An 18,918-nucleotide genomic window follows, 5' to 3' on the forward strand; every position below is an offset into this window, starting at 1 on the left:
GAAACCAGAGTTTGGGCTGCAGCCAGTGGTTCCATGAACTTTCCCTGCTTGGTTAAGGGAGGAGAAGAGCAGGTGCGCTTTGAGCTTTGTGCATAGGATGGTTAAACTAATCCTATTTCCACTTCTTGTTGCATCTGCACACAGCCGCTGTCAACATGAGCATCTTACTACAGTGTATTAAGTCCATTGTTTTTCCAGATAAAGAGATATGAGCTCAACTGAGTTAGGTGTTGACTGTATTATGCAAGTAGTAGCAAATGTCCCATTATGAGCTGAAATGGCTCACCAGGTGGAACAGAGCCACTGGCTAGCTTCCTAACAGGAGGGTTGCTATTGCTTACCAGGAGAGAGATGGATGAGGCAGTGGACACAGTGCAAATGCACTGGTAGGAGCACCAGATTGACTCCACTGGTGCGTTCATGCCATGCCGATTTCCGCACGATCTCACCACCCTCCCGCAGTAAACAAGAGTGACCCACCTGCTGGGAAGCTAACGGAGCAACTTCACCCCGCGACCCGATTAAGAGCCAGTTGTAGGCAAGACTCGGAACCACCCAGTGCAGTGCCATGAAGACACAGTGAACCAAGAAAAGTGAAATGGAAATGCATGTCTTAGAACATGCATACAGCTAAACCTAGCTCTCTTTGTTGTGTGCACATGGTTGTGTTTGGAAAGGGCAGAAGGTACATATCCTGCCAATGACTTCCACCTTAAAAGTCAAAGCTCATCCACCGGCTGTTTCGTTTCTTAATGAATGCTGAGTGGAATCTTGTTTTACAGATTTGGATCTGTCACCGGACAAGCCGCCACCATCAATGGAAGAACCTGGACTTTATCAGAGCTAAAGGAAGCCGTGAGTTTTGTATTTGGATCAAGCACACCGTCACACCAACCAAAAGAAAGATTTGCTCTTACCGTCTGGTTTAAAACTACCTGGATTTTCTATTCTCAGACTTGTCGGTTACAACTCATTCACATCAGCCAGTCGGTCTGTCACTAGAGAAGAATCACTGTAGCAAGAATGAAGACTAGAAGGGCTGGAATCTTGACATGTGAAAGTTTAACTCCTCTGGTAACCTCCCATATCCCTTCAGGAACACAGGCAGTGAAAGGTGTATTCCTGTCACTTTAGAACCTTGGGGGTGGCGGGAGGCTTCCTAAAGTTCATTCACTGCAAACCAAGAGGCAGCTGTAGATATTTCTAATTTGATCAAGTTGCAAAACGTTTGCTGCAGCATTATGAACTCTATTCACTGATGCTGTACAACAGGCATCCAGAATTTTATTTTTAAAAAAATACTGCATCACCCGGGTTGAAGTATTCAAGTTTTGTGCATCTCCAGATGGGATTTCACATGGCGGAAATGCCAGGGCAGTGGGAAAGCTACAGTGAAACTAATAGTGGGTTGAGGTGAGTGGAACCAGAATATACTGACGGTTCACAATTAGTACAGTAGAAGGAACAGGAGAGCTGTAGGCTACTTCTGTTGATGGGACAGCTTTACCCATGAAGTATGAAAATTTTGAAGTACATGAAGCCAAACATCAAGTCTCTTCCATTTGTGCAATATAATGAGGTGCCTTCCGGAAGCAGAACTTGAGAGGTACTGAATATTAAGAAGGCAGCCATGTTCTTGACTGTTCTAGAGAGAGAAGGTATTGGGATAGTTTAAAACTTAGCTTTAGCAAACTTGAGCTGGCTTTGTTGCAATTTCTGTCCCACAGATAGATATACATGTGTGTGTATATATAAAGGAATGTTTAATGTGATTGCTCTTGTCGCATGAACTCGTGGAGTAACTAAGATGGGACTCAGCAACTTCACTCAAGTAGAGCTATTTCCCCCTAGAGGCTTGTTGCACTGCTCATTTCAAAATTGTGCATTATACTGAATTTTTCTGTTGTCATTTGACTTCAATTGCTATGTTGCATGGGTATGCGCCCTCATCTTTGATTTTCATGTTGTCCAATCCTTAAAATATACCCGCCTTGATTACAGAGCTTGTGTCATCTTGTGCTCTAAGTTTATATATATGTGTGTTGGGCCACAGCCTTTTCCAGTGGACTACCTACAGCAACTGCTCCCTAGGATTCTTGGACAAGGCGGCAGAACCAGGTAGACCTTAATCCGATTAAGCAAAATAGTGTATTTCTCATGTGAACCTGAGCAACAATATAATTTGTCTTTAACAGAATGTTTGCAAGAATATTGAGTTATCATGCTGGTTTACAGCAAGCCATGGTTTACCAGGTGTGAGTGAAACAGCAAAATATCATTTGCCATAAACCAGCAGTGGGGACTTTTAATTTCATTCCACTGTGCAGATGAAGAACATGCTTGAGCAAAAATTACACCTGCTTGTTTATGGCAAACCATGCTTTGCTGTTGTATCTGACAGCAACCATTGTGTTAACAGCAGGAGTAAAAGTTGCATTCCTGATTTGGCTTATTTTGAGGTTACACCTCACATGCAATTAATCCATACCTACTTCGTTACTTATTTAACAAGCATAGACACTTTACATGTACTGCAGCATCACTGTTCATCCCAGTAGCTAGCAGCCTTTATAGAAAGTTAATTCTTTCGTGTCCCTTTCAAGTGTAGAGAGAAAAACAAGCATAATTTTACAATTATTCTACTAAATAGGTATAGCTTCTGTAATAGCTAAAAATAACTACAAAAACAACACATGTGCCTGCTCAGGAAATATCAGTTAGAAAACTGGAACCTTGATAAATTCTCTTGAACTGTTTCAGATGCACCACGGGTGCAAGGCAAGAGACATGAATGCAGAAAGTCTGAATGAGTTAAAGCTTTAAGGTATTGGGCTCTAAGAAAAAGGAATCTTTTTTTGGGGGGGGGTAATTTAATTCAAGCAGAAAACTGTCGTAAACTGGCACTGAACGGCTGTATATACATCATCCCTTTAAAGCACCCCAAAATCCTAGGCACTGTGGTTTACCCCTCAAAGCTATACTTCCCAGCACTGTTAAACTACAGTTTCCATTATTATTTGGGGCAGGAGGTGTTTTAAATGTATGGTTTGTAAATAGCCTCGATCTTTTAAATTTGCTTCTCCAGTCTGATTTCCTTGCTATTCATGTTCTTCAAACCACAAATGGGTTAATAGTTGCAGATATTTCAAATGCCAGAAAGCAAAAAGAAAGTAGGAGGTTCAGTCTGTTTCTTCCAAAGCAGGTTTCTCAAATTGTACCACGATGCCACCAATCTATTTTTGCTTACAGTGCTACAGCTGTGGCTGAGAAACCTAGAACAGTACTTAGCAATGAATAGGCATCATTTGAATACATTCAGATCTTCGAGAATGGTACCATCACTACTGATAGAGAAGAGGCACATCTACATTTATATATTACATGGTTCAGACAATGCTTGGTGATTACACTGCTACTACCTCTATTTCAAGAATCCAGAGTGAAATGGCTATTATAACTGAACTGCAGTGACAACTTCTTTCCACTGCAGAAGAGTAACACTCCAAATAATGACATTTGTTAAAAAATATTTATTTAAAAAAATACAATTATTTTGCAAGTCTGGTTGCACATATTAACATGATTTGCTACACTGTTTAAAGCCATCTTGCATTATTATACAAAACATATCCCTCTGTCAGTTCTTAAACAAAATAAGCAATGCTTCCCCCAAACTTTTCTTTTTTAAAAAAAAGATTACCCTAAACCTTTTTTGCACAAAAGTCTAAGCAATAGAAAATAGTCACCTGATTTTGCAGCAAAGACCTTCATTATGTTTGGATGTGCAACAGCCAATATATACCGACTTTTAATAGCAAACCAATCCACAAAAACGGCATCACTTTACAGTTTCTTGAAGACTTTTAAGACTAGCTTTTGACCGAGAATTATACTCCTGTAATAAAATTGTTTCTTAAGAGGCAGATTATTCTTCCTTTTCTAAATAACCTGTTAACATTTTGAAGGCCTCCCTCCTATCTTAACCAGAGGTGCTTATATAGTCAAAACAATAACACTGAGAACATACTTAGAACTTTGGCTATTATGCAATTGCATTACATATCAGCAATATTTTACAGAATGGCATTAACATACTGGATATATATCAAATGGTACAGATTTTCAGTTTTTTTAAAAAATGGGAACAAAACATCAACAACCTACTGTCCCCCAGCTAAATTCACTTATTTTCCTAATAAATCCTGTTTAGCCAGCCAAGCCTTCCGCACACAGGCTTGTATAGTGCATCCATTCTAAGATGCACCAACACAGTCCCCTCCAGGTTTGAGACTGCATGCATATTGCAGAACATGCATGCAACCCAAGGTCCTCTGTACTGGAATGAGTACTTGCCTGGGAGAAGAACAGGGGCTTTATTCCCAAAGGGAGCTAAAATAAGAAAGCCCTTTCCCTTCTGTAAACCTGCTCTGTTACTTCTTGTAAGTAACAATAACCTGAGGACCTAGCGTAATCCACTGCCAGTGCTCTTCCCTGCATTGGTCTGCTTGGAGGATAACCAATTGGAGCCCTTAAGTTGAAGACTCAAGACAGTTCTACTTTTGATGCCAGAACTGAGCAAAAGCAGAGATTTTGCTCTAGGAACAGCAGTCATTTAGAAAGCGGGCCGGGGGGGGGTGTGTGAAGAGAAATCAACAGTGCATGAACTTATAAGTAAAATGGCAATTGCAGGAACATGCTCTGCCATCTTAAAACAGGTGTAACCCAAACAAAAAGAGATGGAAGGCTCAGATCTGAAAAGTAATGTCTCAGAGCCACCACTTGAAACTCATCAGGAGCCTCCAAACTTGCTCCTCCTGCCACAAAATGGTGCTTATAAATGCACTAGGACCAGGAGTCCTCAAGCCTTTTCAGACATAGCATTACCTCAAACATGCATTTGGAAACCCATCCCCTTGAGTGGCATCCAATGAAGTAATTGTTTGTGCAAGGACTTCCAGTTGTGCAACAGAACTTCTCTTGCTTCTCCTCTGATGCCCCCTAAATCTGTTTGGGGGTTCCCTAAGTCCTCTGAGAGGTAAGGGAGAGAAAGCTCCATGGCACTAACAGAACTAAGTCGATGGATACCGTCCTTAATTTTTACCATATATTTGTATGGTGGTAGAGCTGCTGCTGCAGCCAGCTTCAGATCAAGTCTCCATCATGGTAATGACTCTCAACCCACCAACTGAAAACCAATGCACTAGATAGTGTCCTGCTGAACAATATAACACAACACAACGGCCAATAACAATGGCACTAAACACTATTTATAGACTAATACAAATAATCAGAAATTACAACCAAAGTCTCTAAATCTTCTTCACCAGTCGGAGTAGAATAATTCAAAAGTTCAATACACAGTGGTACCTCGGGTTACATACGCTTCAGGTTACAGACTCCGCTAACCCAGAAATAGTACCTCAGGTTAAGAACTTTGCTTCAGGATGGGAACAGAAATTGTGCTCCGGCGGCGCGGCGGCAGTGGGAGGCCCCATTAGCTAAAGTGGTGCTTCAGGTTAAGAACAGTTTCAGGTTAAGAACGGACCTCCGGAACGAATTAAGTACTTAACCCGAGGTACCACTGTATACATAACCTGTCGCCAAATATCACCGGAACAGAGTTTCCGGATAACCAATCTGTTTTGTTCAATGCTTCATCAGCCGAGACAGTACCATATGAGCACTGATCCAGAGCACATTTTCTACAGCGTTTATATTTGCTTACATGTAAGATTGGCTTGTTAAGAAATTGAACTGCATCCTTCTCGTATTAATTCTTACAAGTCTGGCTGATGAAGAATTGATCAAGATTGGCTGATGAAGCAGATTGGTTATCCGAAAACTCTGTTCCGGTGATATTTGGTGACAGATTATGTATATATCAAACTTTTGAATTGTTCCCCCGTGACTGGTGAGGAAGATTTAGAGACTTTGGTTGTAATTTCTGATCATTTGTATTGGTCTGTAAATAGTGTTTAGTGCCATTGTTATTGGCCATTGTGTTGTGTTATATTGTTCAGCTTGTCTATATTGCCACACAGGGGTCTGTTTACAGACTAGATAGTGTCGTGACAGAAAGACAGAACATTGAAGCGTTTTGGAGTCCTGGAATTTATGTAAAGCCATCGGCTCCTTCACAATATTAACTCTGGCTTTTTTCATTTGCCAAGTATTTCATGCTAGAGCACTATGTTCTAGCTTCTCTCATTAGCTTCCAAGCCTCTACCTTTTGCGTATTCTTAGATACACATGAGCATACTATTTACGAATACAAATATAGAGGGGGGGGGATGCATGAATTATGCTACTGTACCCACACTGTGACGTACATAAGGCCATCTGGTAACACTGCTATAAAAAATACAAACACTATTTTAAAAATACTTTAGAACAAGACTTTTCTATACAAGTTTGAAAGAGTAGTTAAAAAACAAACAAAAAACTTCTAGTATGGAGCATTTAAAAGTGGTGCAACTGAAGAGCAAGACCAAAAGTCAACGCCAAGCCACAGTTTCAAAACATTTCCCCAAAGAAATCTCACCACTCAAGAAGGACCAGCTAGAAAACCTGTGCATTCAACTCACTACTTGCTCCTCTGATCACACAAAGCTTCCCAAAGAGAGACTTTCTAAAGACTCCCACATGGGAAAAGAAAAGCTTCCAGTTATTAATACAGTGCTCCACTTACGTTACGGAGCTCACGGTGACAAGATGTTCTGATGGCCGATGGCTTTAAAGCGGGGATAGGATCAATTCATAAAACAAGAGGGAGGGTCTTCTCCTTTCAGGGAAAAGCTGTCACCAAATATCAGTTGTTAGAAGCAACACTAAGTTCCTGCTTTGGGACTTTCTGTAGCACCCATTTAGCTATGCAGGGGGAGATAAGACGTTGGCTTATATAGACCTTTTAGCAGGATTCAGCAGGATTTTGGCTACTCACTGATCTTCTGCGAGAAGCTCTGAGACCAAAATGGTTAGCCAGCCCTGATCATAAATCCTATTGTGGTACTGCCCAGCCCTGAATTAAAGGGAAGAAAGCATTAATATATATCTAAGCAGATACTGGCCCATTTTGGATGCTGAGTTCGCAGCTTGCTTAAACCACTGTTCAGTAGCTGGGAACAAATGACAAAACTGTGTGCTCCAGCCACAGCAAGCTGTTATGTCAAAAATGGGGAATTGTGGTTTAATGTTGATTTACTAGCCAGGATATTAAACTAGAGTTTGAAGATGGTTTAAGATCGGGGTGAACATTCAGTTCCCCATTTGGGATGCAACAGCTAAACGTCGCTTTATTAAACCAAGAAGCAAGCAGTGAAATAGTCACGCTGCTCAATTCCACCCACTAAGCTATGGTTTAGCAAGCTGGGAATTAGCACTGTTTAAGATTATTAGTAACTTTACCCAAGCATCTCCAAGCAACTAACAAATATGATACACAACATGTGAAAAGCAAAATAAAGCAAAGCACAATACAAGGTAATCAAATATTATCCATCCATCTTTTAAGATAGGTCTAACCACTACAGCCCCTGGGGGGGGGGGGGAGAAGATGCGTTTCCAAATCATACCACAACCCATTAATTGTACTTCAGTTTCACTTTGCAAATGACTGTATTAAATACTCTCCTCTACCCTTGAGCCCTTTAAGGACCACATCACACTTTTCTCCAGGGCCACAGACATCAGCCTAATGCTTTCTCCACAAGAAAAAAAGGCTGCACACATTGGCAAGATTAGGAGCTGTTGTGTTCAGCGGCACTAGATTAGGTCATTCCCTTGTGGCTTACTGATACTATTTATGTTCCCGTTAACAGCCGTGGAGAATTTAAAGTTCTCTGGCATTTCTTAGAATCACAGAATTTAGGGCCCTCTAGTCCAACCCCGTGCAATGCAGGAATCTCAACATAGAATCAAAGATAATAATGGGTTCATTGCGCCCTCTCACAATCTGTTTCAGCTTCAACTGCTGTAAAACTTGGTGGGATGACTGTGAATGGCGGCTGAAATCCAATACACGTGCTTGGGGAAACTGACACAAGGTAAAAGAAGGAAGTCCTTTCTGCTTACTTAGAACTTGAAAAACAACATTTAGTTTCTTGGGCATCCCTTAATCACTCTTTCTGTTTTAAAAACAAACAGCAGCCCTCTTGCTACAATACAAAGATGTGCTGTGTGAACAAGTGCTTACATGCAATTAGATACTTCAAAAGGCAATAAAACAGTTGGCAACAATATAACTCTAGCAGATACAATGAATGATTTAGGCTACCCCAAAGACTGCCAAAACTGAGCAAATGAGGTAAAGAGCAATCGGACACCAATTCATGCCAACATAGTATGCAGAATACAAATCAGAATTGCTCTTCTCTCCCAAATAACTCCCAAATAAGAAACAGTTAACTCCCTTAACTCGGTGACACACCTGGTTATTTTCCTTTCCGCATACATACACACACACACACACACACAAATATAACATCCAGCATTTAATGTTAGATCAGACCCTAACTTAAGTTTGCACACAGTTGAAAGCATAAGAAAAACTTCTTGTGAAAATTAAAATGTTTTCAACACATCAAAAAACAAAACTAAAAGAGAACATGCATGAAAGTAAAAAGACCTGTCCAACCTTGGAACTGGCTGAAACACAAATACAAAATATATATATTAGCTGGTTATCTCTTTTGAAACCTTGCAGCATGAAATCCCAATTCTACTAGCACTTGGATCACTGACAGAATAGAGCTGCACCAATTCCACCCTTCAAAGGTGGCACTGGGGTCGAGGGAGGGTGCTGTAGCATAGTGGCTAAAAGCACAAGACAGTTGTTCGCTGTAAGCCCTCCAACAACCTACCAAGTCAAGGATGAAGCAGAGAGCTGGTCAAGACCAAATAGAAAAGCAAAGCCTCCACAAAATGAAGCCACGGAGCTCTATCAAATCACTCGAAACAGAAGAGCAATAGGTGTATGTATACCTCAGCCCAGTATCACAAGCCAGCTTACAACAGTGCATCTTTTTGAGACTGGTGGGGCTAGATTGTGAAACCTGGATAAACAAAACTGCTACCAAGATGGCCCAACTTTGGTTCACTTACATGTTTTTAAATATACATGCGGCACAGGTGCACCATATACGACACAAGAAATATCTGACGAAAGATACCCTGCCTGTTTCCTTTGGTGATGGAAGAAAGAAGACAAAAGAACAAATAGTTTGATTGCATTCCTTTAGCACTCAAGAAGAAATGTAAAGCAAAACAAAACCTCGCTCTGACTTCTCTCCTACCCCCAATACATATGCCAAAAGCAGCCAGCCTAGATTGGCTGCTATTAAAAAGTGCTGTCATTACTTTAGCCCATGAGGCAGAATACAAACCCCCTGTGCAAACTCGGGGGCGCAGGTTGCCTCCTCTCACTTACTACTTGCAGCTATTTTTCTGCATGTCTGCATTAAACAAAATATATGGAAATATTGCACATTCAATTTAGGCACAACAGACATGGACCTTTCAAATGACTTAGCTGATCACGTCTGGAAAATGAATGACAGCAATGCACCTTCAGTAACAGACAAGAACACACCTTCTGCTGTCTCTTTGGGTTCTAAGCTATATTACACCATTCCTTTCCTCTTACCAGAAGTGGTTTTGGAAGGGTAGTCCAAGAAATTAACTTCTGACTGTTCTTGTGAATGGTGCATCACAAACTCTATGGGAGAAGGAGAAATTTAGTATATCTATTTCAGTGGGCGTGGGGGGGGGACCAGCTAATGTCTTCTCCTTTAGCATGGTACTCAGCCCTAGGGGACTCTCATACATAGGTACATATTTTGAAATTGCGTTTAGTCCTTAATAAGTAGCGGGTCAACACTTCCCAATTAAAAAAAAAAAAGCAAAACCCTGCCGAACACCATTCCTGGTATTTATCTTACCTTTTCATCAAATAGCTATGTGACACTACAGGTCTTGTGGTACTTTCGGGACTTTGGCCCAAATCTAGAAGATAAGGGTAGCACTTATGCAGAAATACTATGCCTCTCACTGCATCTCTTTCTATGGAGAGATAACAACGAATGCTGTAAACATCTATCCAGGTTCCCATCATACTTTCAATTTCCAGTCATATAAGCCAGACCGCCACATCAGGAAGCCAGCATAACATGACCACCAAATTACCTCTAAACTATCCTCATAGTGGAGACATCCAAGAACAGTTCAAGTATGGTTTAACCACTCCCTTGCCGCAAGATTAAGTGCAGTCTGAAAGCAGCTTTTAGCTCTTTCAGGCTATAAAGCAGCCCACACCACCTTGCCCTTTCCCACTCACACCCTCCTCTTCGACAGGAACACTTTCAAATAACCACACATTATTTCTACTTTTAGGAGCATCAACATGCTCAAACTTTAAATCCGAGTGAGAGTGTGGCCAAAAAGAAAAGTGGATCACCCAGAGGTATCAGGGGCCAAGAGCAGCACTGACTGTTCTTTGGATACCTTATTTGTTGAAAGGGGACAGGGGAGAATAAAATAATAGAATACAAGCAAACATTCACTGCTCAAATGTCAGATCTACATACGACCTTATCAAGCATCAAGACAACACCACACACAGCATATCAGATATATGGTTACCCCAATGCCACAAAACATCAGTTGCCAGGATCTGCAGTTAAAATGGTGTGCTTCTTTAAATACCAGGGTTTTGTTTTTTAAACCTACCAAGCAATATCAGACGTAAAACATCCAAATATTTCTAAAGACCAAAACAATTCATTCATTCCATGTGCTATGCATTTCTCTGGAGATGAATCAACAATTTTGGCTAAAGGATACACAACTAGATCTTCTCTATTTACAGGCAACACCCTTAAAATTTTGCCCAGTTCTTCTAAATCACCATAAAATGCTCCTGAAAAGTTTCCTCTTACAAAGAGATAATATATTTTCGTACAGCATTCCTGCATTACTAATAGAGAAATTATCAACCCTAAAGCAAGCCTTAAAAAAAAAACAAAAACATTTTCCAAGTATTTCTTGGAATGCCAGCTTCCAATGGAGATTAATATTTTGATAGGTTATACAAGAAGCAAAGGGGCAAAAGGTTACCAGTCAAAAAGGAAAGTTGTGACTGGTATCAGCTGCTGCAGAATCAATCATTGCATTCCACCCCCCTCAAGAAAAATCGCTTTACCAAGAGAAGCCTTCTTAAATCAGAAGAACCAGGTGAGAAAAGTGATCTTGGAGAACAGTCTCCAATTAAGGCGTTTCCATAAAAATTCCCTTATGTCTTGAAAGAAATTTTTGAAAAGGCATTTAAACCGGGAATAGCAAAAAAAACCCCTAAGCCTCTTCATATTGTCTCTGTGGAATTGCAAACCCCATATTGAAAACAGATTTCATCATTTTGATGAAACCTCTTTATCTTGATTTCCACCTGTCCTTTTTCCAGAAGGCCATACCCTATGTCTTCTGCAAATCTGGGGAGAAAGGCCCAGGAGTGGAGGGGCCGTCCATTCCGGACATCGTAAATGGTCCATGAGTACTCAGCACCGATGGAAACTGAAAAACAGAAACCGATACCAAGATTGCACCAGTGTAAAAGGTTTTCTGTGCACTAGCATTTATCTTTTCCACTGATAGCTGGTGTGTTGAGACTATTCATTTCAGCAGAATAATTAACAATTTAACATTACCATTTCTAAGAAGCTCGTCTGTTCATACTTGCCTTTTCAATTCACTACTCACACTGCAAAATGATCTTACAGAAACAAACCAGGGGAGCAAAGCCACCAGAGATGACGTGGCGACAAATGCCTCCGTTTTTCTAACCTGGTACTATAACAGTTTGTCACTAGAGGGCGCTTTCACTGGGCCACTTTTGACTACAGTACATGACTGAGATAAAAGGCTATCCTGGGTTGAATTCTTTTACTCCAAAATGCTTGTGAGACTGTTATTTTTTTTATTCTGCCAATTAACAGATCAACTGGAAAACCTTTTTAAAAGCAGCTTTGGACAGCTGTTCTTAGCTCCTGCCAGCACATAATATATAAATGCCACTTCAAGCTTCAAAGTTTGTAGATTACGTTGAGTATTCTCTCTCTCTCTATATATATATATATCTCATACGCATACCTGAACCTGCATATCACAACCTTGGTTCTCTCATCTCAGCATCCATATACAAGAACTGAGTAATTTACTTACGCCATTTTGATGTACACACCACGTCACACAAATTAAAGATACAAGCTGTACCTTAATTTTTCTGAAAGGCTTGAATAATAGTGAAAAATTGTACACCACCCTTCATCCAAAGATCACAGGGCGGTTACAACAAAAAAATTTACTCTTATGTACAGTGGTACCTCGGGTTACATATGCTTCAGGTTACATATGCTTCAGGTTACAGACTCCGCTAACCCAGAAATAGTACCTCGGATTAAGAACTTTGTTTCAGGATGAGAACAGAAATTGTGCTTTGGCAGCAGCAGGAGGCCCCATTAGCTAAAGTGGTGCTTCAGGTTAAGAACAGTTTCAGGTTAAGAACGGACCTCCGGAAAGAATTAAGTACTTAACCCAAGGTACCACTGTACACAACATAACAACATACTCAATGTGTTCCTATTCAATCACTAAACGGTATCCTTCACCTGGAATCGGGTGTGGCACTCAAAGCGAACAATTATTTGCTCATCTTACCATTGGATTATCCCAATGACAAAACTATGCTTACTCTTCGGAATTAACACAAGGTCTCCACTGTGCTCATGTTCCATGTTTCATTAAGGATTTTCCATTAAAAGAACAAAGCTAAAAAGAACACATTAAAAGAACATTTTCCAATCCATTGTGCTTAAACTGGAAGGCTTCCAGAACTAAGGGTACTACAAAGTCTGGATTACATGGACTATTGTTAGCACTCACCCTCCAAGTCAGAATTGGAAAAGCATGCTTTTTAAAAATTCTGGTTTGCAGTGCAAGTGTTAACCACAGTTTTCTGATTCACTGTCACGGAATCTAAAATCAGCAGTAAGCTGCAAAGTGAAAGTGAAACTGTGCAGAAGAGGAGGGAGCAGAGGAGCCCATGGCTTGTTTCTCAAATGGAGAACCATCTGAATTGAGATGAACTTCTAAATGAACCTATAAGAAGAGGAGATATTTCTATTTTTGCAAATCTTGTTGGCTCTTTTACATAAGTCATCCACTGGTGGAGTAAGGGGGGGTGCGGTGGGTGCGGCCCGCCCCTGCTGTTATCCCTGAAGGGGGGGTGATATCGCCCCCCATCCCCCATTCCCCTGGGATGCTTGCCCCGCCCCCCGAGTACACAGCAGGTGGGACACTCCAAGTGCCAGAGCAGCTAGCTCCACCTCTGAAGTCATCCACTGGAACTTACCTGGAAAAGGGTGTTAGCACCTTGCAATCTTGCTGGGCTGAGAGGGGCAACTGGACTGAGAGTGCTCCAGAAATGGATACTGGAGAGCAAGGGGCTTGGGGTCAGCAAAATAGGCGTCTGTGAGACATACAAAACAATGTCACAACACCAGTTTAATATAGGAACTTAACATAAGAAACCATTTAACACCTGAACTTCCATTACCAGCAGTATAACTAGCAAGCATTTAACACTTCCAAGCCACCGAGGTCACCTGGGCTTAGAATCATTGAATTGTAGAGTTGGAAGGGATCCTGAAGATCATCTATGCCAACCCCCTGCAATGAGGGAATGTGCAGCATACGGGGAGTGAACTTGAAACCTTGGCATTATCAGCACCATGCTCTAAGGAAGCCAAGGCAGTTGTTTCAGCATCAGTTGATGGCACCAGACACCCAAAATAGCAGGTGATCAAGTTTGGAAAGTCACTACTTCAGTTTAATAGCTTTTGGTGAATGTGTGCAAATCTACAATCGAACATGAACTAGATAGAACAGATTCAAGCAAAGACGGTCACTTTTAACAGTGATCTGAACTAATTTCTGACATCTAAGCTTTGTTCATGCTGTACTCACACAGCTAGTATTTTTTAAAAAAAACAAACCATGCACCTAAACCTTGCTGTATACTTTCTCTCTTTGAAATTAAGCTAGCACAGAAATTTCTCTCTTTGAAATTAAGCTAGCAAAAAGAGCATGACATTTGCATTGGCTTTTCGTGTATCCAAACATGAAAAATCAGCTTAGGATGTTTGGATCTCTCAAATGATTTTCATGCCACCCTTGCCAAAAAGTTCCAGAAACGTGAGGCATTCTAAACTGACTCTATGCTCTACCTCCATCATGTAAAGATCAGTGCATATTACACTAAACACACCTTGGTCTGGTTGGCTATGTACCTGATCACAGGCAACAGGTTAGATTTCCATCCAGCTTAGAAAAATCCCTGTCTGCTCACTCATAACCTTTAGAAAAGTTAGCACACCTCTTCTGAAGAGGTCATCTCTCTGCCATGCTTCCTGCACACATACGGGATTTGGTTTAGAAGTAACGGAAGACAGGATTACCTGTGAAAAAAGTGCTGGTGTAAGAGAAGCAGTAGGGAGAGAAGGGCTTAGTATCCCCAGCGGACTTGGGTCACTGCCAGTAATGACCAGAGTGGGAGCAATTTCCAGCCCTTTAGGCTTTCTAGTTCGGCTATGACGAAACTCCTTTTCTAGCATGGAAGAACCCTGCTCTTTGAACTCCAAGACTTGGTTCTGAGAATGTTCCAGCTGCTGGCACGACACAGGCTCAGGATCTGTGTCTATAGCCAGATCAGAACTTAAAGGTGGCAAAGGAGACCTGGGAGGAACCTGGAGAGGAGGAGAAACGGAGGCTGCAGGAGGAGTAGGGGCGAAATTGGCGGTCAAGCACGGCAAGGATGTGGACGTCTCAGCTTTCGGTGTTACCAGGGACTCCAAAGCCTGGAGACTCTCATCTGAGCCAGAAGGGAGAGTGGAAGCAGCTGACAGAGTAGAGGGTGGCTGAGCGGTAGAGGCGAGGGGGGAGATCGAAAGCTTTCTGGAGGACACGGTCACAAATTTTATGACCGACGGTGTCGGATCCTGAGGACCCTTTTTCTCCACCAGTTTCTCAGTCGGGTTCTCCATATTGATTGGCTTAAAGAGTTTTACACAAGAGGAAGAGTTCAGGGAGTTCAAAGTGAATGAAGAATATAGGCCTGAGTGGATGTAATCGTTGCGGCTGGAGGACTTTGCACAGGGCTGAGGCTTCTCCTTCCCACAGTTCTCCACGTCCTTTGCAGCATTGCTAACATCTATCAAGCCCGCCTGAGACTCGGCATCACCCTCAATCCTGCCAACCGCTAAGGGGTCCATATTCAAAATCTCCGGGTAAGACACAAACTTGTAAACAAACTTCTGGCCATTCACTTTTTTGATGATGTTCTGTGGAAACATCAAACAATAAGAAGGCGTCAGGCACTCCTCTCATTTGAATTCTTGCTTCAGCGCCTCAACCCAAGGACGCCCCACTTCAATAAGAAAATTACTTACATTTGAGGACAAGCTTAGTTACATAGTTATTATGTGTTAGATCCAGGCTAAGTTGCTAACACTTCATCAGCAACGACCAAGCCCCATTGATTTTAATGGAAATGAAGTACAACTAGCTTAGCCTGGATTCTGCCTACATTTATATCCCACCCTTCCATTTAGAAACTCAGAGTGGCTTAAGGGGGTGGGGGGAGTCCTAGGTACTGTTCATCCCTGCAGCAATCAGGTCACACCCAAAGTTAGCTTCAACAAGGCTACAGCACTGGCTGAATCCAGAACATTCACCGATCATGGAAAGTTTTGCCATTTCTCTCCTGTCTGGCCACCCACACACTAAAAAGCCCATCCGCAATGTGCATTAAATCATAATGGCCCTGAACTTATGTCACACATAATAGGCCCAGACTCAGTCTACTACCTACACATTTTATGGCCTTGATTTAAAAGGCAAGGAAGCTTAAGCCCAAATACTGAAGATGGGCACTGTGTTTGCATCTGTGGGCGCACTGTGTTACAGCACCAAGGTTAAGTACTCAAATGAGAGAAGATTTATGTAACTTTTATGTAGCTGATGGGAAATAAGCAGCTGACATTCAGCAAAACAGCATGAACTGCAGCCACTTCAATGCCTCTAAGCCGTATTCAGCAGCACTTATTTCCTTCTGTACTTACTGAAGTACTGAATTGTAAGTTTAATGAGCAAGCCAATGTTATCTCAACTTTAAGTTCTAATCTGCAGGCCTCCGGAACATTTATTTTCTTATCCCATGCACCCACACAAGGACAGTTTGAAAAATAAGATCATATGAAAATATCCCTCTTCCTTCTACTTGGGTAGCACTGAATAGGCTCCTTCTAGGGGGGAAGCAATGTACTTGCACAGGAGGTGGGGGAGCTTCCTATGTCGTTCACTATTCTGGAAAAGGCAGTGCATGTATATGTGAAGTAAAAGGGTGGGGGAGATTAAAGTCTATTTGAATTCAGACTTAAAACAAAATATTTTAGGACAGTGCCAAATACAAAATGGCATCACAGGAGTATAGCAAGTTGTAATTACTTTGTGTTTTTAGGGCTTTCATTTCCCCGAAATTTGTACTCATTTTTGGCAACCTGACAGGTGATTTTCTTGGAAAGCCTCACTTAAACGTCTAAGACACTTAATAACTCTTTAGAAGTACTTCAGGGCCTGAAAATCTAAACTCTCAGCCACAGAAAACAGCTCTCATGATACCCAAGCTTGTACAGTGGTACCTCGGGTTACACACGCTTCAGGTTACATACGCTTCAGGTTACACACTCCACTAACACAGAAATAGTGCTTCAGGTTAAGAACTTTGCTTCAGGATAAGAACAGAAATCGTGCTCCGGCGGCGCGGCAGCAGCAGGAGGCCCCATTAGCTAAAGTGGTGCTAAGAACAGTTTCAGGTTAAGAACAGACCTCCAGAACGAATTAAGTACTTAACCCGAGGTACCACTGTATAGCATTGCATTACCCTTGGAACACAGAAAAGCTCATTAGGCTGGGGCAGAAGGAAAGGAGGGTTCCACATCTGATACAAACTAAATGCTGGAGTTACCTTCACATAGTAATATCTGAGAGCACGACTGAGTTTGTCGTAGTTCATACTGGGCTTGTTTTTACGGATCCCCCAGAGGCGGGCCACCTCTTCCGCCTGCAGCAACTTGAACTCTCCGTCATTGGAGGTCCAGCAGATGATATCCTTGTTCCGAGGCTCCTGGAGGAGTTGTAAAAGGAACTGCCACAAGGTGATCGCACTGTCCATAGCAGTGAGCTGAAATGCAGAAGAAGAGAAGCTGAGAAGATTCTCACAGGGGTCGTACACAATGCTTTGGGGGGGGGGCACATGCACATCCCTCCTAAAATAAACGGTATGTTTGCAATAATTAGTACTGCCGGAGGAGAAACACGAGTTACCAACAGAAACAAAAAACAAAAGTTTAGGAGGGCCACATTCTCTACACTGGGACTATTAAGAGTCTCATTTTGTTAAATCAAAACCGTTTGGAGAGCCACACTAACTCATTACATTTATCTATGAAAAGTCCCTCCATAGGTCTAGCTTTGCTCATCAGAAACTGTGCCAGTTCAGCAGCCAGATTAGACTCTTTGCAGAACGTTCAAAACAAAAATAGCGCAAATAGCACACAAAGCGAAACAGCCACAATTACAATTTACATTTTTTTTCTCTTAAGAAAATGCATTACTACTGATGCTGGAGGGGCAAAGGTTGTCGTCTTGTTCAAGGACTGGCCACCATGTTGCTTTTTATTTTAGCACTCAAATTCTACTTCTGAATGAAATCCAAATTATAAAATAGAACACATTAGAGAAGGGATAGTCAGTGTGGTGCCCTGCAGATGCTGTTGATCTCCATCTCTCATCAACCCCTCCTAGCATGGCTAATAGTCAGGGATAAATCAAACAACATCAGGAAGCTACTACATTGGCCAGCTCTGGATTAGAGAATGAAAGGCGCCCAGGCCAATTTTCATATTATGCAAACAAATATACCCTTCATAAGCAACCACCAATCCTGGCTATCTGATGAATGTTCAAGTAAATCCACACATTTGCAAACATGTGTTGGGTCATATTCACATGTTACCACCTTACATGTACACCTGAAAAACTGCCGTGTCTGAACAGACAGAAACCTGCTACCACATCCTCATTCAAAGAAGGAGAGATGAGCAGCCAGGCTACCCACTGGTGCAGGCACCTTGCAAGTTCTAGCCTTAATATTACATTGTCCTCCAAACTCCTACAACTGAAGAAAGCAGGAGAGGTGCCCAGTTACCGGTAGATATGCAGCACACTGAAATAAAGAGGTTCTTCAGTGGTGGAAATATTCATCTCACCTGGCTCTTATTTCACCCAAGTGAAATTTACCATTGGCAAACCATGTGCAAAGTCCAGTGTAATGGGGGCTATCTTTTCCTCTCACACAGGCCAAAGCGAGATGTAGACACAGCAGAGGCTGTAGCAGCAGGACTTATTGGAAGGTCACTATGAGGATGGAGCTGAAGTCTTGGCCCACCACTATCCTCAAGGTCCTTTCACTAAACTACCGTATTTTTCGTCCCACAGGACGCTCCATCCCATAGGACGCACCTAGTTTTTTGGGGGGAAAATAAAAGGGGGGGAATTTTCCTTTATTTCCCACCCAAAAGCAGGTCGGGGAAACCAAACCAGGTCGAGGAACAGTGGGATGGCGGCGCTGCGCCTCCCAGCTGTCCCCCGAGCTTGTGGGGCTGGCCGATGTCTGCCCGGCGTGAGGGGCGCCCTGCTTCAGGGCGCCCCGCCCACCCGCCGGGCGGGAGTCTGCTATCCGCAGCGTTGGGAGTCCTGCGGGGAACTCCTGCAGGGCTCCCCACGCTGCGGATGTATGCCCGGCGCGAGGGG

At 42.2% G+C, this 18,918-nt stretch overlaps 2 protein-coding genes across 6 annotated transcripts in view; one reads left to right on the forward strand and one right to left on the reverse strand.

The window, feature by feature from the left end:
- SLC60A1 (solute carrier family 60 member 1) overlaps positions 1 to 2,000 on the forward strand; it is a 46,044-nt gene extending 44,044 nt beyond the window's left edge. Inside the window, exon 10 of the mRNA XM_028734337.2 lies at positions 783 to 2,000. Coding sequence (XP_028590170.2) covers positions 783 to 847 — 65 coding nt within the window. The 3' untranslated portion in view covers positions 848 to 2,000. The remainder of the gene's footprint in view (positions 1 to 782) is intronic.
- ELK4 (ETS transcription factor ELK4) overlaps positions 1 to 18,918 on the reverse strand; it is a 59,286-nt gene that overhangs the window by 15,359 nt on the left and 25,009 nt on the right. For 3 of the 5 annotated variants that reach the window (XM_077929014.1, XM_077929012.1, XM_028734339.2), the window contains 4 exons: positions 17,072 to 17,287; positions 14,505 to 15,386; positions 13,400 to 13,516; positions 3,511 to 11,562 (listed from right to left, as the gene is read on the reverse strand). In XM_077929014.1, the coding sequence (XP_077785140.1) occupies positions 11,464 to 11,562; positions 13,400 to 13,516; positions 14,505 to 15,386; positions 17,072 to 17,287 (1,314 nt within the window). In that variant the 3' untranslated portion in view covers positions 3,511 to 11,463. Of the gene's footprint in view, positions 1 to 3,510; positions 11,563 to 13,399; positions 13,517 to 14,504; positions 15,387 to 17,071; positions 17,288 to 18,918 lie in introns of those variants that run through there. The other 2 variants (XM_028734341.2, XM_028734340.2) reach the window with 1 other exon arrangement.

The sequence above is a fragment of the Podarcis muralis genome, chromosome 5 (assembly GCF_964188315.1).
Source record: "Podarcis muralis chromosome 5, rPodMur119.hap1.1, whole genome shotgun sequence".
In the NCBI taxonomy this organism is placed as follows: Eukaryota; Metazoa; Chordata; class Lepidosauria; order Squamata; family Lacertidae; genus Podarcis; species Podarcis muralis.